Source organism: Melanerpes formicivorus, unplaced genomic scaffold (genome assembly GCF_026170545.1).
Source record: "Melanerpes formicivorus ecotype bairdi unplaced genomic scaffold, bMelFor1.0.p_v2 SCAF_45, whole genome shotgun sequence".
Taxonomy (NCBI): Eukaryota; Metazoa; Chordata; class Aves; order Piciformes; family Picidae; genus Melanerpes; species Melanerpes formicivorus.
The window spans coordinates 2939726-2965775 of record NW_027142397.1 but is presented as its reverse complement, the minus strand read 5'-3'; the positions used below and the strand labels follow the sequence as shown (position 1 = coordinate 2965775).

Sequence of the window (26050 nt, the reverse complement as noted above, 5' to 3'; positions counted from 1 at the left end):
GGTGGCAGCTGCTCCACCAAGCAGTGCCCCCCAATTCTGGGGGGGTTAAGCAGCTGCTCTACCAAGCAGTGCCCCCCAATTCTGGGGGGGTTAAGCAGCTGCTCTACCAAGCAGTGCCCCCCAATTCTGGGGGGGTTAAGCAGCTGCTCCACCAAGCAGTGTCCCCCAAGTCCTGGGGCTGGCAGCTGCTCCACTGAGCAACATCCCAAGATTTGGGGGTTGGCAGCTGCCCAACCAAGCAGTGCCCCCCAGTTTTGGGGGTTGGCAGCTGCTCCACCAGCCAATTCTTTCCATTCCAAGGGGTGGCAGCTGCTCCACCAAGCAGTGCCCCCCAATTCTGGGGGGGGTTAAGCAGCTGCTCCACCAAGCAGTGCCCCCCAAGTCTTGGGGCTGGCAGATGCTCCACTGAGCAACATCCCAAGATTTGGGGGTTGGCAGCTGCTGCACCAAGCAGTGCCCCCCACTTTTGGGGTTTGGCAGCTACTCCACCAAGCAGTGCCTCCCAGTTTAGGGGTTGCCAGCTGCTCCACCAAGCAGTGCCCCCCACTTTTGGGGTTTGGCAGCTGCCCAACCAAGCAATCCCCCCCATTCCTGGGGGGGTTCCTGGCTGCTGCTGTGCGGTGCCTGCACCCCAGGCAGGCGATGGGGGCGAACAGTGTGGCGGTTATTTGGACAGCAAGACAAACACTTAGGCCCTTTTACTGTACATTATTTGTTGGTTTTTCTTTGTTCCCAGTCTGCTTTTGAGACCCCTACCTCTTCCTGCACAGTGGGGGGGAGCAGCTCAGCTGAGCAGCCACTGTCCCAGCTGCTCGCTCTGCTGGGTAGCTTCAGCACACCTTCAGCCCACCGCGGGCCCGGGGCAGACGCTTCCCTTGCCCCAGGAAGTCTTCCCTGCAGCCTCTCAACCTTCTTCTGAGCTCATAAAGACAACTCTTGGACCTCCAAGGACCAGCCAAGGGTTGGGGTGGTTTCTATGGAGTTAGAAGGAAGACTTCCAGTTGCAAGAGCTTTGGCTGGGGGAAGGTTGGAGCGTGGGCTGTGATGCCTTGGGCGCATCACGGGATGCAAACCTTGCTGCTGCAGGAGGGAAGCTTCCAGCTCTGGCTGGAGGCATGAAAAGCCCAAAGGAAAGCAGAGAGAGAGAGGGAGAGAGCTCTTCACCTCTCTTGTTTTTTCTTTCCCTTTCCATCTGTGATGCAAAGCACCTTGAGGCTTTGAAGTCAGCCCTGGAGGAGGCAGCTGCCTGGACACTGCTCCTTGACCTTTCAGCTGCAGTGAGGGTTTTTGTCTTCCTAAACCAGTTAGCCAAATGCACAGCCTGCAGGGAGCTCACAGAGGGGCATTGTCCAAGCTGTTCACAGCAGGTCTGGGAAGAAGCTTCTGAGTCAACTGGAAGGAAATAGAAGGTGGGATCTGGATGCCTGCAAAGCCAGCACTGCTGCTGCTCTGTCAGTGAAGACCTTTGCCTTGTGCTGGCTGCTGCTGAGTATCTGCAAGCCCCCCTGGAACAAGCCAAGGGACCTCCACATGTTGCCTCCCCACTGCTGGAGCCAGGGAAGTGATTCCCTATCAGGAAGGGGAATCCTGACCCCACTGCTGTGGGGCTTCCTGGGCTCAGCTTTGAGCTGTGTCTGTAAATGCTTCTGGAGAGGATGGTTCCAGGGCTGGAGAAGGTGGTTCCAGGGCTGGAGAAGGTGGCTGTGGAGGGCAGGAGACTTCCCCCCATCTCAGCTGCTCTGTGGCATTTGCCAAAGCCACTTTCTAGGTTGAGTGCTGGCCAGGTGGTTGGTTCTGTGTCTCACTTGACTACAGGCAAACTGTGCCTGAGCCTCCTCTCTCCTCCTGTTCTCAACCTGCTGTGATGTTGGTGAAGCAGGAGCTAAGTTCTGAGTGAGCCCAGGAGCCCTGGGGCACCTCCTGGCACCCAAGGAACCCGACCCAGCTGTGGCAAATCAAACCCATTCCAGGTTTGTGGATACCCCAGGGATAACTCAGACCTGGGCAGGAGATCCTGTGGTTGTCTTCTGTGCTTTGCTGCATGGCCAGGACCTTTCCTTAGCATTTAGTGGATGTTTAAGTCTCATTTCAAGGCTATTTGGGCAAACTCCCTCCTTGCTGCTCGAGCAGGGCACCTTGCTTTGGCCACCAGGCTCTACTGGAAGGTCTTCCTGTGGCACAGGTGGGTGCTGGGGGCCCTGGGGATGACATGGCTGCAAAGCTGATTCAGTTTGCTGTTGTTTGTTCTTTCTGAGGAGGAAATATCTGGAAAGCCAAATAGTTTGAATTCCTTCTCCTGCTGGAAGCTGGAGGAAGCATCCAGAGTGGGATTCCCAGTCTGTGCTCTTGCCAATCACCCAGGGCAGGAAATCCAATGCCCTTTGCAAGGAAACATTCCCCCAGGAAAGGGAAAACCCCCTGGAGCCCAGAAGCCTCTGGTGGTTGTGGTGTGTGGAAAGCAGCTGGGGGGGCTGGGCTGGTTTGTTCTTCTTGTTCAGGGAAGGACAAGATCTGCCCCATGGTCTCAGGTGCTGAGAGATGAGGAAGAGCTGCTGCTGCAAGGAGAAGGTGGCACACTTCAGTCTCTTCTCCTCCTTTAGCTCTTCCCCAGGAGAGCTTCCCCAGAGCAGTGAGTGCCAGCTCTCTGGGCAGGAAGTGCTGTGCTGGAAGTGAGGAAGTTCAGGTCTTAGGATGGGTTTCAGTTAGTCCAGGGAGTGACCACTGCTGGAAGTGGCTCCACCTTTGCCAAGCTCTCACCAAGCAGCAGGAATCCTTTCCGGAGCAGCTCTGAGAGGTGCAGGCTGCCCTGCTGTCACCCCCACAAGGCCCTGGCTTTTCCCTGCCCCCTGGCACACCCAGGACAGGGCTTTGCCTTTCTCAGGTACCAGTCAGGGCAGGTGCAGAAGCGGTGCAGAGCCAGGGAGCCTTTTGCTAGAGCTCAGGGCTCTGCTGCTGTGGGTGTGTGGCTTGGCTGTCCTGCTGCTCCTCACCCACTTCTGTTCTCTGTCTCCAGAACAGTGTTATGCAGAGAGGGGGAGGAGTGAAGCTCTGCAGCTTGCTGGAGAAGCCTGCAGCCAGCCAGCTCCGTGCTGGAAGGAGAAGGGGGTGGGAGGCTGTGCCCACACCAGTGAGCCCAGAATACCTGCAGAGCTCCCTGCCCTGCCCACGCTGCTGCTGCTCCCCCACGGGGACATGCTGCTTGTCCCACCACAGCCTGATTTGTCATCCTGACACTGGAGCAGAGTTGGGAAAGCAGAAGCAACTCAGGTTAGCTTGAAGGAGCAGCAAGCTTCTCCTCTTTGGGTGCCTTCCCTCACCTCCACTCAAACCCCAGCAGGCTGGGGGCAGTTCAGCCTCCTCCAGGCAGCGCTGGCCTCATACAGCTGCTTCATGCCCTGGCAGGGACGTGGTGTTCAGAGCATTGTTTGTTCCTCTTTCAGCAGCTGGGGCACCACTTCTGCTTCCTCAAACCACTCTTGGTCCATCCCTTGTCCTGTCTGCCTCCATCCAGCACAGGCTCAGATCAGTGCTGCTCAACCCAGTGCTTCTTCCTCCAGCAGATGAGGATTGAATCCTTCGTGGGGCAGGTGTTGAAGCAGACCCTTCTCCATCCCCAGGCTGCAACCTCCAGCCTACCTTCTTCTCAAGAGGTCAGAGATTCACAGATTGCAGCAGGTTGGAAGGGACCTTCAAAGGGCATCTCGTCCACCCCACCCCCTGCAGCCAGCAGGGACACCTCCAACCAGAGCAGGCTGCTCAGGGCCCCAGCAAGCTTGCCCTCGAATGTCTCTAGGGATGGGGCCTCAACCACAGCTGGGGGGCAACCTGTTCCAGTGTTTTCACCACTCCCACTGTCTGCAGTGCTTTGGATTTGGTGAAGACCCAAAGCAGTGCCCAGTGGCAGCTGGAACTCCTGGGCCTGATGTCGCTGGCATCCAGGTGGTGCTGGGCAAAGCAGCCACGGAGCAGCGGGGAGGTCCTGAGCCCCAGCTCCAGCTTTTGGGGAGGGGGCAGCTGGGTCACAAGCAGTCTTGTCCTTCAGGTTTGGTTGTGTTCCATTCACTGTGGCCAGCAGCTTCACCACAGACCTGAAGCCTTGGCCCTTCAGGTGTGGGCTTTGTGCCCTTGTGGCAACAGCTTGGAGCCGGTTCAGCCTCCCCCGGGGGAGAACCCGGAGCTGCTTTTCTTGTGCTCTGTTGTGCAGGGTGAAGTCCTCTGCCTTTGCCAACAGATCCCTTGGGAAGGAAAAACAAACAGACCAAGGAACCAGGAAGAGAAAAGAGAATCCCAGCTGTGCTGTGGGTTGGTTTGTGTCAGAGCCTGAAGGTCGGAGCCCAGCCGCTCAGGAACAGCTCCCCAGGAACCTTTCATCCTCTTGCCAGGCTCCAGGACTGCTCCTCTGCTCCTCTTCCTTTCAGTTTGGTTTGGTCTTGTTTGGTTCTGGTGGTGGTGGGGGGTTGGTGTGTATTTTTTTTGCTGTGTTGGTCATTGGGTTTGGTGTGGTTGGGGGTTGGATTCTCTTCTTTTGTGAGCTCTCCTTTGGGAAGCTGCTCCTTCAGGCCAGTTCAGGCAGTGTGTGTGAAGTGGAGTCTGCTGTGGTGGTGGTGGTGGTGATGATGAAGAAGAAGAAGAAACCAGAGAGTTTCTAGTGGTGTCTCCCCTGAGTAAAATTTCAGCAATTATTTGTTTGTTTTGTTTTTCTGTGTTTTGCATTTAGGCACCTTCAAAAAAACCCCAAAAGAACAAAAAACCCCCCAACAAAATAACCCCACCCCCACCCCACCCCCCAAAAAAAAGAAGAGAAGCTTCTGGAATTCTCAGGTTTGCTACAAGAATTGGTCCCTCCTTGGGCTGGGGGTGGGGGGAACCAAAACACTGCTTGAAGGACAAACAAATGAAACACACAAACAAACTCAACTCAACTAAACTAAACACCCACCCCACCCCCAAACAAAAAACCAACCCACTCAGTCCTGGGAAGAAATTCCAAGCCTTGAGTTCTTTCTTCCTAACCTCTCAAATCCCAGCCCAAAGAATTCCAGCTCAGCAGGAGATGCTGTTGAGATGTTCCCCCTGTAGCACACCGACGAGGGGAGAGTTAAGAGAAAGGTGCTCTGGCAAACCCTCTGCCCCTACTTGAAATTCAAGTATCAAAGACAGCCTCTGGGACCCAAGGAAAGCTTCCAGGACCTAAAAAGAGCCTCCAGGGCCTCTGGGACCCAAGGAAAGCTTCCAGGACCTAAAAAGAGCCTCCAGGGCCTCTGGGACCCAAGGAAAGCTTCCAGGACCTAAAAAGAGCCTCCAGGGCCTCTGGGACCCAAGGAAAGCTTCCAGGACCTAAAAAGAGCCTCCAGGGTCCAAGGAGGACCTCTCAGTCCCAAGGAAATCTCCTAGTCCCAAGGAAATCTCTTGGACCCAAGGAGAGCATCTCACTACCAAGAGCCTCCAGGACCCAAGGAGAACCTCTCAATCCCCAAGAGAGCTTCCAGGACCCAAGGAGAACCTCTCAATCCCCAAGAGAGTTCCCAGGACCCAAGGAAAGCATCTCAGTACCCAGAGCCCCCAGGACCCAAGGAGAACCTCTCAGTCCCAAAGAGAGCTCCCAGCACCCAAGGAAATCTCCTAGTCCCAAGGAGAGCATCCCAGTACCGAGAAGAGCCTCCGGGACCTAAGGAGAGCTTCCCAGACCCAAGGAGGTCATCCCAGACCTGAGAAGAGCCTTCAGGACCCGAGGTGATCATCCCAGACATGAGAGCTTCCCAGACCCAAGGAGGTCATCCTAGACCTGAGAAGAGCCTTCAGGACCTGAGGAGGTCATCCTGGACCTGAGGAGACCTCCCCAGACCCCAGGAGAGACTCTGGGACCTGAGGAGATCATCCCAGACATGAGACCTGGGCCCGAGGAGAGCCTCCCAGCCCTCCAGCTGGCCCTCATGGGAGACAGACAATCACCCAGCATCGCAGTGCCCCTGCCCCACCAGGTCACCTTCTCCTGCCTCCAATTTCCCACAGAGTTCCTCTTTTGGGTTCTCATTTTGGCCTTCCAGAGGCCAGGGCTGGGTGGTGAAGCAGGAGGGTGGGGAAGGAGCAGGGGAGGTGGAGTGCACCTCCTTCTGTCCCCTCTTGCTTTGGCAACGTCCGTGGGTCACAAGGCTACAAGCTACCCCAAACCACCCCCACCCCACCCCACTCCACCCCCATCCCCACCCCCAAATAAAACAAATCATCACAAAAAGGTTAAATAAAAAGACCCAAAAAGAATCAATTTAAAAGAAAAAAAATCACCAAAGGAAAAGAAAAGCAAAACCAAACCAAACACCCAAATGAAACTCCAGACACAAAGAAACCTCCCAACAAACGAACAACCAACCAAAAAAATGGCCACCAGAAGAGATGCAGGAGCTTGGGTCAGGAAAAGGAACACATGGGAAGTGCCTGGCAGATGGTCCAGGCCAAGCCTGGAGTCTCTTGGATATTGCAGAGTGAGTGTTGTCAGCACGTGGCAAAGCTACATAAGAGAAGATGCTACATTCCTTGGGGACCAAACAGAAAGTGGTGCTGGGTTGGGTTGGGTTGGCCTCTTCTGAGGTTTCTCTTGGAATAGCTTCCCCTTGCCCTCAGGGGCAAGGAAACCAACTGGAAGGAGAAGAAACCTCTTCAAGGTGCTGCTTCCAGAGGTGCCTGGAGCGAGCAGAGCGAGATGCTGCTGCCCCAGGTGCTCAGGAGGGGCGAGGAAGCCAACTGGAAGGAGAAGAAGCTTCCTCAAGGTGCTGCTTCCAGCAGTGTGTGGAGCGAGCAGAGCCAGATGCTCCTGCCCCAGGTGCTCAGGAGAGGCGAGGAAACCAACTGGAAGGGGAAGAAACTTCCTCAAGGTATTGCTTCCAGAGGTGCCTGGAGTGATTAGAGCCAGATGCTTCTGCCCCAGGTGCTCAGGAGAAGCAAGGAAACCAACTGGAAGGGGAAGAAACCTCTTCAAGGTGTTGCTTCCAGAGGTGCCTGGAGTGAGCAGAGCGAGATGCTCCTGCCCCAGGTGCTCAGGAGAGGCGAGGAAGCCAACTGGAAGGAGAAGAAACCTCTTCAAGGTGTTGCCTGCAGCAGTGTTGGATCAATCAGAGCAAGCTGCTCCCCCAGCTCAGGAGGGGAAGGTGGTGGCTCCTCGCTGCTGGGCCGTTGGGGGGAGGTGTGGTAACAGTCTTGGGAGGGGCTGGCAGTCGCAGCCCTTGCTCTGCCTGGCTCTGCTGGGGGTGGGGGTTGTGTTGTCTCGCTTCTCCTTCCCCCCTGCCTCCAAGCCCCTGGCCCTGGCTCGGCAGGGAGGGCAGCAGCTCTGCTGCGGGAAGGAGCTCGGAGAGCAAAGAGAAAAAGGTGGGTGGGGAGGAAAACCAAAAAACCCAACCAAAAATGGGATATTTACAGTGATCCATGAGCAGTCCTGGCAGGTCAAGAGGTCTCCTTGCCCCTCTCCAGGCCTCTCCCAGCGAGCTGCCTACGGGCAGGACGGGCTGGTGGAGCTCTCCAGGGAGGACTGCGAGAGGCGGCGCGTCAGAGGTCCGATGCTGGAGTCGGCCAGCGAGGAGGTGGGGAAGAGTTTGTACCAACCAGCCACGGGGCTGGAGAGGTCCAGCTCCTCCAGGACGATCTGGGCCATCCCCATGAAGCACTTGTGGTCCATGCGGCCGTAGTCTCCCCAGACGATCACCTGCGGGGCAGAGAAGGCGTTGGGGGAGCTGCGTCCTGCTCCCTGCTCGGGCAAAACCAGGGGGGCTGGCGGGAGAGGAGCTGCTCTGCTGGGGGCAGGGAGGACACTGCTTTGTGTCCTGTCCTTAGAGCCACTGAAATGGTGTGGTTAGAAAAGACCTTCAAGGCCATGGAGTCCAACCTTCCACCCAACCCCACCACAGAGCCCTGGAAGTGCTTGGGTTGGAAAAGGCCTCCAGGATCATCCACTCCACCCTTCAACCCAACCCCAGCACAGAGCCCTGGAATCCTTTGGGTTGGAAGAGGCCTCCAAGATCATCCACTCCAACCTTCCACCCAACCCCACCACAGAGCCCTGGAAGTGCTTGGGTTGGAAAAGGCCTCCAAGATCATCCCCTTCAACCCAACCCCACCATGGCCACTAAGCCTTGGCCCCGAGTTTCTTGAACACCTCCAGGGATGGGGACTCCACCACCTCCCTGGGCAGCCTCTCCCAATGCTTGACCACCCTTGCAGCAAAGAAATTGTTCCTCAAGTCCCCCCTCCCCTGGTGGGATTTCAGGCTGTTTCCTCCCCCATCACCTGCTCCTAGAGAGCAGAGCCATGCAACCCTGCTCCTTGGTCCTCCCGTCCCTCCCTGCCCCCCAGGTGTGTGGCTGGGGAGTGTGGCACCTGCAGGACTTTGCCCTGGGGACTCTCCTCGAAGAGCAGGGGCTGCTGGTAGGATGGGTCACAGGTTTTCTTCGCCACCTTGGTCTTCTTCTTGGCCAGGCAGACGCCGTTCTCCAGCAGGTAGACTTTGACATAGGTGGCTGCGTGGGAAAGCAGCAGAGACACCCACTGGGAACAGGCTCTGGGGCACCCAGGCTTGCCCCACAGCTCCTCCTCCATCCCCACCTCCCTCCTCTTCCCAACCACCTACCAGGGATGCACTTGGAGCCCATCTTCGGGATAAGTCCCCTGGCCTGGATCACCTCCACCTCCAGCTGCCCGTTCCGCTCAGCCATGCCCACGTGGACATCACCTGGGTGGAGGGATGAGACACACTCAGCTGGCCCCCTCCCTCTGGTGCCACATGCACCCCCTGGGCACCAAGCCAGCACCAATGCTGCTGCTGGCATCAAGCCTGCTCTCCAGCACCAGTCACAACCTCCTTCCCCTCACTCCAGCCCTTCCCCTCTCCCTGGAGCATCCTCTTGCACTGCCCAGCCCCACACCAAGCCAGATGCAGCCCTTGCTCTGTGGGGCTGGATTTGGTACCCCCCACCCACCCACAGGCAGGACCCCTCCCACCTCAGCCAGCACTCACCCATGGGAGGGGTGGCCAGGGTCTGCCTCCCAACCAACTGGCCTGGCCCCAGCCCGTCGAGGAAGTCGCTGAACTGGCTCTCAGGCCCCAGCCGGGTGGTGGGGAAGATGAACCTGGGCAGGGGGAGAGCAAAGAGCTTCTGTGGAGCAGCATCAGGCTGCTCTGGACCCACTGGGATCCCTCAGGAGCACTGGGAGGGTGCCACCAGCTCCACAGGGGATCCCATCCCAGATCCCCTCCCCTGTCCTGTACCCCAGTCCTGCAGCACAGGGACCAGATCTTGACGGTCCCACATAAACCCCTGGGGATGGAGGAGGGAAGGGGCAAGCGGGGAGGAGGGGGAGGAGGAGGGAAGGGGCAAGAGGGAAGGAGGAGGAGGAGGAGGGAAGGGGCAAGCGGGGAGGAGGAGGGAAGGGGCAAGCGGGGAGGAGGAGGAGGAGGAGGGAAGGGGCAAGCGGGGAGGAGGAGGAGGAGGAGGGAAGGGGCAAGCGGGGAGGAGGAGGAGGAGGAGGGAGGGGACAAGCGGGGAGGAGGAGGGAAGGGGCAAGAGGGAAGGAGGAGGAGGAGGGAAGGGGCGAGAGGGGAGCAGACGGGCCGTCGTGCCCAGCCGCCCCGGGAGGAGCCGGGGTCCCTTACGTGCCGTCGGAGCTGTTGCTGTTGGTGCTGCCGTCGGTGGACTCGCGGCTGCCCTGCCGAGTCACCCTGGTGCGCATCTCCACGGCGATGCCGGTCTCCGTGCTCCGCCGGATGTTGCTGCGCAGCTTTTTGGGGCCGCCCTCTAACAGCCAAAGCCGGGGGTGAGCCTGGGAAGCTCTCGCTGCCCCCAGACCCTCCTGTGGGGTAGGCCCCGAACCAGCCGGGCGATCCGGGGTGCCCTGCACGGCCGGAGCCTCTCAGGATGCTGCCCCCTGCCTTCCCCCGGTACCAGCCTGGTTTATGCCCCCTGGAATCCCGCGGGACCCCACGTGGGCACGTGTCCCAGTGCCACACACACCCTGCTGGGGGGCTGCCCCTACCCCCTCTTCCCTTTCCCCGCAGCCCTCACCCCGCACTGATACCATCTCACCTTGGCACGGCAGAGAGCCCCACTGACACCTCAGCCATCACCCCACGTGCTGAGAGCTGCCAGGCTCAGCTCACATGTGCTGGCACCACCCCGGCCCCCCAGATACCCAGGGCCCCAGCGACATGTGCCACGTCCCCATGCCACAGGGGATGGGCACCTGCAGCGCCACAAGTGGGCACAGCCCCAGCCCTGCCTGTTTGTCTCCTTTCTCCATGCAGCGATATTGTGCCCACTGCCACGTGGCCCAGGTGGTGGCAGATGGCAGAGGGAGGAGTGTGGCACAAGCACCTACCCCTGGCACCGCCAGCAGCCCTGGCACTGCTGGCAGCCCTGGCATCACTGTCAGCCCTGGCACTGCTGCGGGAGCCTCTGTGTGTGTGTGTGTGTGGGCAGCGTGCCCTGGCTGCTCCTGGGGGACTCAGGTTTGTCCTGCTAATTTGGGGCTGTCCCCATGGAACCATTTCCCTGGCAGCCCCCCCAGAGCGGGCACCGCTCCGCTGGGCACCGCAGCGAGGAGGGCCCCGGTCCTGCCATCCCCCAGGGAGGATAACAAGACCCCAAAGGCAGGGTTGGAGGGCTCCAGATGACCTCCCCTCTTTCTAGAGCCTCTCCCCAGCCAGGAAATGCCAACCAGGACCCAAAAAGCAATGAGCAGAGAGCAAGGTGGCTCTGAAATGAGCTTTCTGCTTCCCCTGCCCTTTCAGAAGCTATTTTTAAGCAGTTAAATATTTCCCAGAGCCAGAGCAGTTAACAAAACCTTCCCCCCAGCTCCCTCCCTGCCTGCAGCTGGGACTGGCCCTCCCTCTGCAGAGGGCACATTGAGCCCAGACCCCCACTGCCAGCAGAGCTCCAGCAATGTTTCAACCCACCACCCACCACCCCCCTCCCCCGAGGGCTGAAAGCGGTTTCAGCACCTGGAGAAGTGCCACTCTGCCAGGGGGTGGCTTTGGGGGGACCATCTGTAGGTGTCTCCACCAACCAGGGGCAGCTAGGACACCACTTAGGGTGGGTAAGGGCTGGGAGGGGACAGATGGCATCGGGTTGGAAGGGACTCTCAAAGGGCATCTTGCCCAAGCCCCCTGCAGGCAGCAGGGACGTTTCCAACTGGAGCAGGCTGCCCAGGGCCACAGCAAGCCTGAACTTGAATATCTTCAGGGATGAGGCCTCAGCCATGTCTCTGGACAACCTGTTCCACTATTGTGCAGAACTCCCTCCTGATGCTCAACCTAAATCCCCCTGCCGTGGGCAGGGACACCTCCCACCAGCACAGGCTGCTTAAGGTCTCATCCAGCCTGGCCTTGAAGCTGGCCTCCTCTCCAGGGAGGGGGCAGCCACAGCCTCCCTGGGCAACCTGTGCCAGTCTCTCCCCCCCCCTCACTGGCAAGAATTTCTTCCTCATCTCCAGTCTCCATCTGCCCTCTTCCATCTCAAAGCCATTGCCCCTCGTCCTATCACCCCAAGCTCTCCTAAGCAGCCCCTCCCCTTCCAGTACCTGGAGGGGCTGCAGGAGAGCTGCAGAGGGACTGCTGACAAGAGCTTGCAGTGCCAGGACAAGGACGGTGGCTTTGAGATGGAAGAGGGGAGACTGGAGTCAGTCAGTGAGGGTGGGGAGACACTGGTACAGGTTGCCCAGGGAGGCTGTGGCTGCCCCCTCCCTGGAGGGGAGGCCAGGTTGAAGCTTCAAGACCAGATTGGATGAGACCTCAAGCAGCCTGTGCTGGTGGGGAGGTGTCCCTGCCCACGGCAGGGGGCTCAGAACAGGCTGCTGACCTTTAAGGCCCCTCCCAACCCAACCCCATTCTGCCACTCTCCTTCCCACAGATCCTCCTCTGGCTACGCCAACCCCCGGGAGGGCCGAGGCGAGGCGCCGGGGGCGAGGGGGCGGGCGGGGAGAGGTTGCTCACCGGTCTGGTTGAGCTGCAAGGTGCTCTTGCTCCACTGGGACAAGCCCACGATGGCTACCATCTTGGCGCCCAGGCTGGAGCGGCGCTTCTTGCTGGCGCCGAGGGGCAGGGCGTCGGGGCCGCCGCGGGCGCTCTGCTCCACGCCGTACATCTCGCCGCTGATGCTGGAGCTGCGCAGCACGTTCCTGCCGCCCGAGCCCGAGCCCCCGGCCCCGCCGAACATGGTCAGCAGCTCCGCGGGGCCCAGCTCCGCCGCCTGCATGGGCACAGAAGCGCCGAAGCCGTCAGCTCGGACGGGGCAGCCCCCACGTCCCCCCCCAGGGAGGAGGTGTGGGGAGGCAGGGAGCAGTCATGGAATCAGGGAGTCACTGAATCACTGAGGAGTCATGGAACAGTCATAGAGTCATGGAATCATGGAGTCAGGGAGTCATTGAAGAGTCATGGAATCATGGAGTGAGTCATGGAGCCATTGAATCATTGAGAAGTCATGGAGTCATTGAAGAGTCATGGAATCAGGGAGTCATTGAATCACTGAGGAGTCATGGAGTCATTGAACAGTCATAGAGTCATGGAATCATGGAGTCGGGAGTCATTGAAGAGTCAAAGAGTCATTGAATCATGGAGTCATTGAACAGTCATGGAATCAGGGAGTCATAAAGTCATTGAATCATGGAGCCATTGAATCACTGAAGAGTCATGGAGTCACTGAACAGTCATAGAATCATGGAGCTATTGAATCATTGAGGAGTCACGGAGCCATTGAGGAGTCACGGAGCCATTGAGGAGTCATGGAGTAAGGGAGTCACTGAAGAGTCGTAGAGTCATTGAATCATGGAGTCATGGAGCCAGGGAGTCATTGAAGAGTCATAGGGTCATTGAATCATTAAGGAGTCAGGGAGTCACTGAAGAGTCGTAGAGTCATTGGATCATGGAGTCATGGAGCCATTGAATCATTGAGGAGTCATGGAGCCATTGAAGAGTCATAGAATCATGGAGTCATGGAGTCATTGAACAGTCACAGAGTCACTGAACCATTGAATCATGGAGTCATTAAAGAGTCATAGAGTCACTGAATCATTGAGTCATGGAGTCATTCGTTGAATCATGGAGTCACTGAAGAGTCATGGAGGAGTCAGGGAGCCAGAGAATCACCAAGGTTGGAAGAGACCTCAAAGATCAAGTCCAACCTGTCACCACAGACCTCATGACTCATGGAGGAGCCATGGAGTCTTAGAATCATTGAGTCAAGGAGTCATTAACACATTGAATCACTGAAGAGTCCAAGAGTCATTGAATCACTGAATCCTGGAGTCATTGAATCATTGAAGAGTCATAGAGTCATGGAGTCATTGAAGACTCAGAGTCGTTGAATCAGAAGGGAGCTCAAGGCTCAGCCAGTTCCAACCCCCCTGCCACAACCAGGGACACCTCACACTACAGCAGGTAGATTGAGGTTGGATGTTAGGAAGAAGTTCTTCCCCAGGAGGGTGGTGAGAGCCTGGCACAGGTTGCCCAGGGAGGAGTTGGAAGCCTCCTGCCTGGAGGTGTTTGCAGCCAGGCTGGATGTGGCTGTGAGCAAGCTGCTCCAGGGTGAGATGTCCCTGCCCAAGCAGAGGGGTGAGGGTCAAGAAGGACATCTCCCACCAGCCCAGGTTGCCCAGAGCCTCATCCAGCCTGGCCCTGAGCACCTCCAGGGAGGGGACATCCACAACCTCCCTGTGCAGCCAGGTCACAGAGTGGATCCACCAGCCCTGCCCCACAGCAGCTGGACAGTCCCTGATGGCCAGCAGAGAGCCAGTGGTGGGCAGAGGGCTTGGTGTGTCACCAGCCCACCCAGCCTGGGAGCAGGAGAGGACCCCAAAGCTTGGGGCCAGCCCCATCCATCCCTGCTGAAGGTGTCCACACTTGCAAGCAGCAAAGTTCCTCCCACGCAGCTCCCTCTCCAAGCCCTGGCTGCAGCATCCCTACCTGCTGCTCCAGGCATGCTCCTGCTGCACCCTGAGATGGCTGCAGCCACAGGGGCTGGATGTGACCCCCCCCAGCCCAGCCAACCAGACTGGGCCGCTGCTGGGGGGCTGCTGTGACACCTCAGCAGCAAATGGTGCCTGGAGGCACCCCAAAGATGCCCGGGGGGGTGCTGGGGACGGGGGTGGTCACTGGCAGTGGAGCCTGGGAGGTGGCTGCCAGGCCTTCTGCATGAATATTTAAAGGGCAGTGGGCTGGCAGCATCCATCTGCCCAGGAAAGGTGAATGATTAACTCTGGGCCAAGTGAAGCCACTTTATGGTAATGGATGGAGCCATGCCTGGAAAAATATTTCTCTTCCAGGAGAGAGGGAGAGCGATGAGCACACAGGGAAGGAAGAGTTATGGCTGGGAATGGGGCAGGGGGGTGAGGAGGGGGCTCCTGCTGCCCACTGCCCTCAGGGGAAGGAGCTTCACAGGGGCACAGCTGGGCTGAGACCTGATGGGAGCCTTGGGCTCAGCTCCAGCAGCTCTGACCTCAGGGATTTATCAATGACAGAAGAGATGCAAGCAGGGGCAAGTGGCTGAGCAGTCACTAATGTCCTTAATACCACTGATATCATTAGCATCATTAGTGAGCTCCCTGAGAGCAGCAGCCAGCCCACAGCTCCCTCTGGCTGGTGGTGTCCTCCCTGGCTCTGCCCAGGCTCCCCCAGGGGACCACATGGCATCGACCTTCCCCTACAGCCCAGCTTCCACCCTCCTCCTCCCCTTGCTGAGCAGGACCCCAGCAGAGCTGCTTGCCCTTGGCAAGGTTTGGGCTGCACCATGGCCACAGCACATCCTGCCCCTCCTGTCCACAGGTGCAAGCAGGGTTTCTGCCAACAGCAGCCCCTCAGGCAGAGCCCTCAACACAGCAGCTCTGCAGCTGGAGCCACCTCAGCATGGCCATGGGCCAGGGGGAAGCAAGATGGACAAGAGCAGCCAGCAGGGAGGGTCCTGTCCCAGGGGCTGCTTGAGGAGGGCTGCTCTGGGTCCCCTGGGACCTTGATCAGATCACAGAATCACTGAGGTTAGCAAAGCCTTCTAAGATCACCCAGGCCAACCACCAAGCCAACACCACCATGGCCACCACACCACATCCCCAAGAGCCATGGCCACAGGTTCCCTGAACACCTCCAGGGATGATCACTCCACCACCTCCCTGGGCAGCCTCTTCCAGTGCCTGACTGGAATTGTCCTCAAGTCCAGCCTAAGCCCCCCCTGGTGCAAGCTGAGGCCATCTCCTCTCACCCCCTCACTTGGGTGATCTCAGAGGGCTTTTCCAACTGAAACGACCCTGTGGCTCTGCCTGGGAGAGGAGACCAACACCCAGCCCACTCCAACCTCCTTCCAGGGAGCTGTAGGCAGCAGCTACCTGAGACCTTTGGGATGAGCCTTTCCTGAAGCCACCCAACCCCCCCCCCCCCCCCAGCCACCCTCCAGGTTCCAACCTCCCTGGGGCTCCTCTTGGGAAGCCTTTACCACAAGGAAAGCATCCCAACTGCTTCCCCAGCTGCACCTTCAGTCGTTTCCCTTCCCTGTGCCTCAGTTTCCCCACCTGCAAACCTGCTTTCCAGCCATGGACACAAATCCCTCTGCACGAGAGCCCGACCCAGACCTGTGCCCATGGCATGACAGGGGGGGAGAGCTGTGGCCCTGCCCAGCCCCACGATCTCTGCAGCCAGCAGAAGACAAAAGGCTCCTGCTGCTGGTTTCCCTGCATTTCAGCCACCACCAGGCTCTGGTGGGAGCAAATTAGATCAGGAGAGCACAGCACTAATGGGATCATCTCCAGTGCAACACACAGACAGATAATCCCCTACAAAGGCAGCAGAGAGCATGCTCCTCACCCCGAGGAAGGATGATTCCTCACCATGGCCATCATTTTACCCCCTAGCTCTTGCCACAGCCTGCTTCTGGCCTCTGCAGAGAGCAGCTGCTGGATGGGGACACCAGGGGGGTGCTGGATGGGGACACCGGGGGGGGGGTGCTGGATGGGGACACCGGGGGGGGGGGGTGCTGGATGGGGACACCGGGGGGGGGGGGGGTGCTGGATGGGGACACCGGGGGGGGGGGAGGGGGGTGCTGGATGGGGACACCGGGGGGGTGCCTGCTGAGATGAGCTTGGCTGGAGATGGTGCCACCAAGCCAGCCTTAGCACCATGACTGCATCCTCAGCCAGCCCTGGTGTTCCCTCTGCCCCTCCTCGCCCCCCTCCCCCCAGCTCCCTCTCTCCATGAGGGATTCAGGGGATGGCAGCAGCAGCTTTCCCTTCACCACCTCCCTCCTCTCCGTGTTTGATTTATTCTGTACCCCGCACGACACCGGGATCCTCCGAGCCAGCCACTGGGTACCACGCAGACCTCCTCCTCCTCCTTCCCCCACCATGCAAACGCAGCCCCGAGCTGCCTGGGCTTGGGGGACGACACCCCCCAGCCCCCACCCCCCAGCCCCCCCCGGCACCGCTTACCGCCGGGAAACGACAACCACCACCATGAGCTCCCAGAAGTTCTCCGGCGAGCCCGCCCCAGTTTCCCCCTCAGCCCGGAGCGGGATGGGATGGAGGGAAGCCGCGGGAAGCAGGCAGCAGAGATGTCATGGCTGGAGCATCTCCCCCGGCCGCTCGGCAGCCAGCGCCCGCCGCGATGCCCTCTGCGCAGCCCCGCACCAGCCCGGGCTCCCTCCTGCCTCTCCGTGCCCTGCTGAGGCTGCTGGGGCCAAGCCCTGCCCCCCCTGAAGGGGAAAAAAGGAGCTGGAGGCATCTTACCGGCCGGTGCTGGTGGAGGAGCGCTGGGCAGTGCCCACCTCGCTCTCTGCCCGCCGAGGAGGCTCAGCCCCCCAGCCCCATCCCCGGCTGGAGGCGACGGAGGGTGCCAGGGCGGCTTAGTCTTGCCAGGGTTCTGGAGAGCGGGGCTGTGCTGGAGCTGCTTCAGCATCTCCTTCAGCATCTCCATGGTTACATCGCTGACCCAGTTCCTCCCAGCCCCGAGCAGGGACAGAGTGGGCCAGCAGGGTGGGATGCCCCTCGGTGGGGCTGGGGGCCAGGCCCGTGCCAGGCTGTGCCACCCCATAACCCTGCTGGGTCCCTCCAGGCGGGAGTCATGGACCTGCTGGAGCTGGGAGAAGTGGGGAGCAAGATGGCACAGAGGATGGGAGGTGGGGGGAGGTCATGGGTGACCCCAGGGAAGGGATGGGGCTGCTCAGCCCACCCATGGCTGCATCCCAGTGACACCCTGGGGGCAGGGGCTGCACGTGGAAAGGAGCAACCCAGGGCTGCAAGGGAGCCCTGGCCCCAAATACCCCCCAGAGACAGAAACGAGGGGCAGAATACCCATGGGGGGAAGGAGGAAGGTGATCAGTGAGCATGGAGGGGGCGGCTGGGTTGCTGCCCTGCTGAGGGGAAAGAAGCAAGAGGGGTTTGGGGAGCCCTCTGCTCCATCAAAGCCCTCAAGGCTGCTGTCCCCAGGGAGAGATTGGGTTGGAAAGCCCCAGCAGCAGGGTGGTAGCCTCTGCACTGGGGCTGCCTCCAGCCTGGGGGGGGAACAAAAAGCATTGGGATGCTGCTGACATCTGGAGCAGGTAAGACCTCAAATCAGCACTTTAGGGGGGGCACAGAAAAGCTTGGTGGAGCTGCCACTCTGGGACCCAGGCAGTCCTGAGCAGGGCAAGCAGCAGCAGGGCTCAGGAGCAGGGAGGGAGGGAGGGAGGAAGGGCTTTATGTCCCCCAAATGGACTTGATTTGAGCTAATTGCTCCAGGTTTGACAGGCAGCCTCTCACAGCAATCTGATTGCCCAGCAAGAGGCAGAATTCACTGCACATGAGCTGAGAGCTTGGTTGGTAGCTCCAGCTGCTGGAGCTGAAGCATCTCATTGCTCAGGCAGGTTATCTCCAGGCTGAAGCGTGCTGCAGGTGCAGCATTAACCCTTCCTGCTCCATCTCCATGGGAAGCAAACCTGGAAGTTAAAGGCCAGGTCCCAGGGTGCTCTGCTTGTAGGAGAAGTGGAGCTTAGAGAGGAGAAGTTTGGATGGAGCCAAGCCAGGGCTGTGCTCAGGGATCTTGGGGCCAACCCTGTGCCAAGCTCCTGCTGGGCTGCTCCAGCTGGGTGAGCCTCCAGGTGCCTGAGCTTGAGTGCAAGGAGGAGGACAAAGCACCAGAGCTCAGCCTGCTCCACGTGGAGTTGGAGCTGCTCTCTGGGTGGGGTGGCAGAGCAGCCCCAGGAGCTGCTGGGGTGGGCAGTGCCTTGGCACGTGGGGCTGTGCCCATGCAGCCCAGTTTCCCTCTGGCCACTGGGGGCTTTCCACCAGCGTGGGAGGTGCTGGTGGTCGTGGGGAGGGTGAAGAGCTCAGTTCCCTGCACACAGCTGGGATGGGATGGTGGTGACAGCAGCCAGTGCTGTGGCCTGGGGCCATCCCCAAGGGCTGAGGGAAGGCTTCATGGAGATCAGCTCTTCCAGCAAGCCAAGGAAGGCAGCACACCTCCTCTGGGATGGGCAGGGGGATGGCATTCCCCAAGCCTGGGCATGGGCCAGGTCTGAACAGCCCCTCTGCTCTGGGTGCTCCTGTGTGTGGGGAGGGACTGGGAGCACCAGTGGGACCCCAGAGCAAGAGAGAAGCAGAGCCCCAGCCCTGCACATGGCCTCCAGCACAGCAGTGCCAGAAGAACCAAGGGTCCCCTTCAGGAGCATGGCTCCTGCAGCCCTAAGCACACCTTAGCCACAGCCACTCCTGTGCCACCCTCCTTCACAAGCAAGTGCCCAGCTCCAGCCAGCCTGCTGCCAGAGCTCCAGCAGCAGTGATGCTCCTGGCAGAGGGCATCCACCCAGGAGCACAGCCAGGGATCCACCCAGGAGCACAGCCAGGGATCCGTCCAGGAGCACCAGGACAGGGAACTGGCTCCAGGAGGCACAAGCTCAAACACAGCATCTTCCCACAGCCATCCTCTACTGGGTGTGGGGGGCCAGGTGGGGGAGCTGGGGGCAGCCACCTCTGCCCCGAGCTGGTGGCCTGGTTTTTGTGCTCAGGGCCCCTGGAGAGAGCTGGAGGCCGGTGGCAGTGCCCTGACCACGTCGTCCCTTTCCCCCATGTCCCTGCGTGACGTCTGCCGCCCGGTTAAATCAGATCTGTGCTGGATCCTGGCGTTTCCTTGGCAACCTAAAAGAATCAGAGGAGCAAAAGCCACCCAGAGAGGCAGCAGCTGAGGGTCAGCCAGCTCCTGCCAGCCCAGCCTGCTGGGTCAGCTGCCCGGTGGATGAGGACTCTTGGCACGGTGGCCGGCACGGGGATAACCACTTCCAGTAGCTGAAGGGGGCTGCAGGAGAGCTGGGGAGGGACTTTGGACAAGGGCTTGCAGTGATAGGATGAGGAGGAATGGCTCTGAGCTGGAAGAGGGGAGACTGAGACTGGAGATGAGGAAGAAATTCCTTCCAGTGAGGGCTGGGGAGACTCTGGCACAGGCTGCCCAGGGAGGCTGTGGCTGCCTCCTCCCTGGAGGTGCTCAGGGTCAGGCTGGATGAGGCCTTGAGCAAGCTGGGCTGGTGGGAGGTGTTCCTGCCCGTGGCAGGGGGTTGGAACTGGATGATCTTTAAGGTCCTTTCCACCCTTCTTCCTCTCTTCCTCATCTCCAGTCTCAATCCCCCCTCTTCTAGCATCAATCCATTTCCCCTCATCCTGTCACTGCAAGCCCTTGTCCAAAGTCTCTGCCCAGCCCCTTGCTCGGTGCTGAGGGTTTGCACCAGCAAGCTGAGCCTGGGGCTGGGGCTGGGGCTGGGGCTGGTGTGGGTCTCCAGGGGCAGGCTGGTGCTGCCTTTCCCGTCAGCAGCAGCTGCTGCCTTCCCGGCTGCATGGCTCCCAGCTCTGCAATGCAGCTCACGCTGCTCTGTGTGGATCCCATCAATATTTCATGGAGCTGCTTCCTCCAGGGGAAGGGCTGCTATCAGCTCTGCCTTTCTGCTGCTCCAACCAGCGCTCCACTTCTTGCAGAGAGCAGCTGATTCCCTTCCATCAGCGGCCGGAACACAACAGCCCCCCAGCCCCAGCCCCCCCTTCCCCTTTCCATCCTCTTTCTGCAGGAGCAAATATCCAGAGAATCACAGAACAGGTTGGGTTGGAAGGGGCTTGAAAGATCATCCAGTGTCAGGCCCCCTGCTATGGGCAGGGACACCTCCCACCAGCCCAGCTTGCTCCAGGCCTCATCCAGCCTGGCCCTGAGCACCTCCAGGGAGGGAGCAGCCACAGCCTCCCTGGGCAGCCTGTGCCAGCCTCTCCCCACCCTCACACTCAAGAAATTCTTCCTACTCTCCACTCTCCATCTAACCTCTTCCATCTTCAAGCCATCACCCCTTGTCCCATCACTACCAGCCCTTGTGGAAGCATCTTCCTGTGTCTCAGGGGCTCCATCCCACCTGGACCAACAGCTCTGAAGTCCTCTTGGGGTCACATCCAAGTGCTGCCCACGGTCACTCAAGCCTGCCCACATCAGAGATGCCCAACACTACAGCCCCATGCTGTGCTCCCCAGGACCAAGCCACCAGCCCCACAGCTCCAGCAATGGTGACCAAAGCCACCCCCAGCCCCCAGGCTCCCCTCAGCTCTGCATCCAGCAGCAAGGTGCTGAAAGTGGCTCCGAGACTCGGTGCCAGCAGCCCGGACCTTGTCCAGCCGGGTTTGCTCTGCCCTGCCCACCCACCTCCAGCCCCCAGCTCCCAGTTTGCTCCAGAGCCCAGCAGGAGCTGGGGCAAGGGCAGCCTGGCTGGAGGAAAAGTTGCTTTTGAAGTGCTAAGACTGCACTATCAGAGCCAAGCTTCTGAAGGCATCAGCAGAAAACTTGCTTGCCGTAGGAAGGCTTCTGGGAGCCGGAGAGATGCCAAGAAACAGCAGGAGCCTGGCACTGCCTGCAGCAAACCCCCAGCACTCCACCAGGGGCTGCACCCAACCAGGCTACAGCAGCTGGGGCAGCAGCACCTGCAACCCCAGCACAGCAGCAGAGCCCTGGGCACTGGAGTGGCTGCCCCCAGCTAAGCTTCCCTGGGCTGGCACCAGCACCCACACAGCCCCAGCACAGCAGCAGGGCCCTGGGCACTGGAGTGGCTGCTCCCAGCTAAGCTTCCCTGGGCTGGCACCAGCACCCACACAGCCCCAGCACAGCAGCAGGGCCCTGGGCACTGGAGTGGCTGCTCCCAGCTGAGCTTCCCTGGGCTGGCACCAGCACCCACACAGCCCCAGCACAGCAGCAGGGCCCTGGGCACTGGAGTGGCTGCCCCCAGCTGAGCTTCCCTGGGCTGGCACCAGCACCCACACAGCCCCAGCACAGCAGCAGGGCCCTGGGCACTGGAGTGGCTGCCCCCAGCTAAGCTTCCCTGGGCTGGCACCAGCACCCACACAGCCCCAGCACAGCAGCAGGGCCCTGGGCACTGGAGTGTCTGCCCCCAGCTAAGCTTCCCTGGGCTGGCACCAGCACCCACACAGCCCCAGCACAGCAGCAGGGCCCTGGGCACTGGAGTGGCTGCTCCCAGCTAAGCTTCCCTGGGCTGGCACCAGCACCCACACAGCCCCAGCACAGCAGCAGAGCCCTGGGCACTGGAGTGCCTGCCCCCAGCTGAGCTTCCCTGGGCTGGCACCAGCACCCACACAGCCCCAGCACAGCAGCAGGGCCCTGGGCACTGGAGTGCCTGCCCCCAGCTAAGCTTCCCTGGGCTGGCACCAGCACCCACACAGCCCCAGCACAGCAGCAGGGCCCTGGGCACTGGAGTGGCTGCCCCCAGCTAAGCTTCCCTGGGCTGGCACCAGCACCCACACAGCCCCAGCACAGCAGCAGGGCCCTGGGCACTGGAGTGCCTGCCCCCAGCTGAGCTTCCCTGGGCTGGCACCAGCACCCACACAGCCCCAGCACAGCAGCAGGGCCCTGGGCACTGGAGTGCCTGCCCCCAGCTAAGCTTCCATGGGCTGGCACCAGCACCCACACAGCCCCAGCAGAGCAGCAGAGCCCTGGGCACTGGAGTGTCTGCCCCCAGCTAAGCTTCCATGGGCTGGCACCAGCACCCACACAGCCCCAGCAGAGCAGCAGAGCCCTGGGCACTGGAGTGGCTGCCCCCAGCTAAGCTTCCATGGGCTGGCACCAGCACCCACACAGCCCCAGCAGAGCAGCAGAGCCCTGGGCACTGGAGTGGCTGCCCCCAGCTAAGCTTCCCTGGGCTGGCACCAGCACCCACACAGCCCCAGCAGAGCAGCAGGACCCCAGGCACCCAATAGCTGCTCTCAGCAAAGCTCTTCTCACCAGAGCATGGCTGCCCTGGCCAGGGCAAGGGATGATGTGTGAAGAGAAAGCTAAATGCTCTCACATTGTTCCACCACCCAACAGCTCAGAGATGCCCTGGAGCAGGCTGCCCAGAGAGCCTTTGGAGCCTCCTCCAGAGGCTTTCAGGAGCCACCTGGCTGTGTTCCTGTGTGACCTGGCCCGGGTGACCCTGCTTTGGCAGAGGGTTGCACTCCATCATCTCTAGAGATCCCCTCCAGCCCTCACCAGTCAGTGACTCTATCTGCAGGCTGAGAGAGCTCCAGCAGGAGCCCCTTTGAAGGAAGGCTGAGGAGCTTGGAGAGGCTCTGCTGTGACCCAGCACAACACCCCAGAGCAGGTGAGGAGGCCCTGAACCCACCAGGCAGCGAGCAGGGGGTGAGGTGTCAGCAGGGCTGTCAATCCTGCGCTGTGCCACTTAAGATCCCTTCCCAGAGGAGCCTCTTTGAGATGCTGTGACAAAACATCTCAAGTGGGTTGAAATGGATGCAAGAAGGAGCTGGTGCCCACGGCTTGGGTTTTAAAAAGCAGGAGAATTAGGCTTTCTGTTTTCTTCCCCAACCTGAAAGTGCATCTTGCATGGAAGTGATGCTCCCCACAGGGCTGTGTCACACCAGCCTGACCCACAGGGGTCAACCTGGTTGAGCCTGAGGAGCAGCAGGAGCTGCTGGGAGGCTGGACCTGGGCTGTGTGTGGGAGGCTGGGGAGGATTTGTCCCCTGGCTTGGGGCAGTGCAAGATCATAGAGTCAGAGAATTGTCAGGGTTGGAAGGGAGCTCAAGGATCAGCCAGGTCCAACCCCCCTGCCTTGGGCAAGGACACCTCACACCACAGCAGGTTGCTCACAGCCACACTTCAAAACCTCCAGGGATGAGGCTTCCACCACCTCCCTGGGCAGCCTGTGCCAGGCTCTCACCACCATCTCCTCCCAGAAAGGTTATTGTGAGCAGTGCTGTGAGAGTGGGGAGGGAATGGGGGTGAAATGGGGGTGAAGTGAGAGCCCAGGAGCGTGGGGCTGGGATGTGGGAGGCAGCAGGAATTCACCCCTAGGCAAGGGTGTTGGAGAAGCTGCTGTGCCCTTCAGGAGGGATGGACAAGCTCAGGAGAAAACAGAGTGGGTTGGGTTGGAAGGGACCTTAGACATCAGCTAATTCCAGCCCCAGCCTCCCACTAGCCCAGGTTAGGCAAGGCCTCACCCAGCCTGGCCTTGAAACCAGCCAGGCAGAGGGAAGGGCTGGCTGGCAGGAGGTGGTGATGGGGAAGGAAATGGGCACCTGTCTAAGCTGGGGCTGGAGGTGAGAGGTGCAGGAGCAGCCCCACCACACCCTGGGGAAGGGGCTGTGTGACACAGGCAGCTGTGTGACACAGGCAGCTGTGCCAGGGCTGGTTTGGGCTGGCAGCCCCTCGTCCTACAGCAGAGGATGGTCCTGGGATGCTGAGTCTGTGCTGGGAGTGAATCCCAGCCCCGTGCCTCTGGCCCGAGGGTCCCACAGCTCCTGCTCTCAGCTGGCTCATGAAACAAGCAGCAGCAGCCCCTGGGGGGTGGTCCCCGAGGGCATCAGCAAGTGATGCAATTCAGCCCAGGGCTCCTGGGTTTGTTCAGCTTCTAAAGACCCTCAGGAGCAGGCACTGGCCAGCACAGAGCCTGGCACTGGCCAGCACAGAGCCTGGCAGAGCCACCACTTCCCACAGGGACAGCCCTGCAGCTCAGTGTGGGCACCCACGCGGTGGCCCTGGCTCTAGGGACCGTTCTGGGGTGCAGGCACAGTGACTGCCAGGCCCTTGCCCATTGGGGTGCTTCCTCACCGGGGGGTACAAGCGATGCCCACCCTGCCCCCGGGCTTCTCCCCACTTACTGTGCCCCCAGTTACAGCACATGGGGAGCAGTGCAGGAGCCTTCCCCACCCCAGGCCACGGTCTTCACTCTTCCTTTCACAGCTCTCCCTACAGAACCAGGTCCCTCCAGAGCTTTCACACCTCTCCCTACAGAACCAGCCACCTGCTCAGCCCCCCCAGGGGAGGCTTCCTGGGGTGAGCAGAGCCCAATCCACGGATGAAGCACAGGCTGGAGATGCTGGGAAGAGCTGGGCACCACAAGTCAAGTTCTCCCCACGCAGGACTCCCCCACAAGCACACTCTTGCACCGGTCCCTACCCCAGTGTCCCCAGCAGCGGGGGACCAGCGTGTACGGGACGGGGCTGACGTCAACGGGCTTTCAGCGGGCGTGATGGATGGCAGGGGAAAGAGCTCCCGTTCCCGAGCCGCCGGCTGGGAAACGCTGCCCTGAGAGCCACGCAGGGCTCCGGCAAACCGGCCCCGGTAGCACCCAACCGGGGAGCCCCCGGAGATGGGCTCGGGGGGGAAGCCCGGTGGCAGCCGCCCCGGCTGTCGGTGCGGGGATGGGTTTCTTGAGGGGCTTCTCATCCCAAAGCCGGGGATGTGGTTTAAGGGTGCCGGGCGCGCTTCGCTGGCAGCCGTGGGGTGCAGAGGGAGCCCCGGGGCTGTCCCACCGTGAGGCAGGACCCCCGGTACTCTCCCCTTTTCTCCCCCGCTCCGCTGCTACCGGAGCGCCCATCCCGCTCCTGCCCGGTACCGATCCGTGACGGGCATCCCCCCAAACCCCCGGCACCCCCCAACACCTCTCCTCTCCCACCGCCGCCGGGGGATGCTCCGGGGCAGGTGCGGCGCTGCTGGCCGCGGGGACCGAAGCTGTGGCCGCGCTGGGCTCCCGGGAGCGCCCCACCCCGCTCCGCCGCCGCGGGCACTCACCGCCGCCGCTGCCGCCGCCGCCGCCGCCCGTGCCCGCTCCTCCCCTCGGCCCCGGCGGGCTGCTGGGAGAGGCGGGCGGGGGAGCCCCGGGCCCGGCCCCGGGTTGCTGCGGAGAGGGGCCGGTAATTCACCCCCCCATAGCGAGCGGCTAAGCGGGGGCTGCTGGGCGCCCTCCTCCCCGCTGCGCCCTGCACCTGCCAGGCGAGACCTCGCATGCCACCAGCTGGATCCTGCATCCATCAGCCGGACCCCAACAGGCTCCAGCTTGACCCTCCGCCCATCACAGCAAGCCCAAACGCCACCAGCTGCACCCTACACACATCAGCCGCACCCCAAAGCCGCCAGCTGGACCTGGCACCCATCGAGCAGGTACCGAGAGCTACCAGCTGCACTCTGCAAACACAAACTGGACCCTAAGAGTCACCAAGCAGACCCCAAGAACCACCAGGCAGACCCTACACCCATCAGCTGCACAAGAGCTGCCAGCCTGACCCTGCTCCCACCAGCTGGACCCCGAGAGCTACTGCCCAGAGCTTCCTGCTGCCGCCTGGACCCCAAGAATTTCCACCTGGAGCCCACGAATCACCAGCCAGAGCCCACAGCCATCCACCAGCCCCCCCATGGGAGCCCCCAGCCAGACCTGAAGCGCTTCCAGCCTGTCCTGGCTCAGCTCGGGTGGGCGCTGCCCCTGCTCCTTGGGGAACACATAAACCTCCCGGCTCCGACCCCTTTGGGCTGCTGCTGGAGCGTGAGCTTGGCCCTCCTGGGGGTGGGTAGGGACCGAGGGGGCACTTCTTCACCCTTGGCTGCTCCTGAGGAAGAAAGTCGAGCAGGACAGATCCCCGGTTCCCGCGCTGCCCTTGGACTCACCTTGGCTCCCCGAACACAAACACTAATTTCTCTCTAAGCCGCCTCTCTCTTCTCCCTCATGGTAAATTCCTCCAGAGCTTTGCACACCGCGGCTGACATGGAGCCACGTGCCAGCAGGGAGCCCTCCTTCACCAGCTTTAAC

The 26050-nt window shown here is 60.8% G+C and overlaps 1 protein-coding gene across 2 annotated transcripts; it reads right to left on the bottom strand.

The window, feature by feature from the left end:
• Positions 1-145: 145 nt before the first annotated feature.
• On the bottom strand, positions 146-26050 carry RIMS3 (regulating synaptic membrane exocytosis 3). Of its 2 annotated transcripts, XR_010989868.1 has the most exons (8): positions 25909-26050; positions 11975-12230; positions 9641-9782; positions 9005-9117; positions 8618-8719; positions 8368-8507; positions 6371-7696; positions 146-4660 (listed from the first exon to the last, which is right to left on the bottom strand). XR_010989868.1 is itself a non-coding variant. In XM_068159294.1 (7 exons), the coding sequence occupies exons 2-7, from the start codon at positions 12195-12197 to the stop codon at positions 7484-7486; spliced, it is 933 nt and encodes a 310-aa protein (XP_068015395.1). In that variant the 5' UTR covers positions 12198-12230; positions 25909-26050; the 3' UTR covers positions 6215-7483. The 2 variants fall into 2 exon arrangements, 1 of the variants encoding a protein (XP_068015395.1); XM_068159294.1 differs by lacking the exon at positions 146-4660 and having other exon boundaries at positions 6215-7696.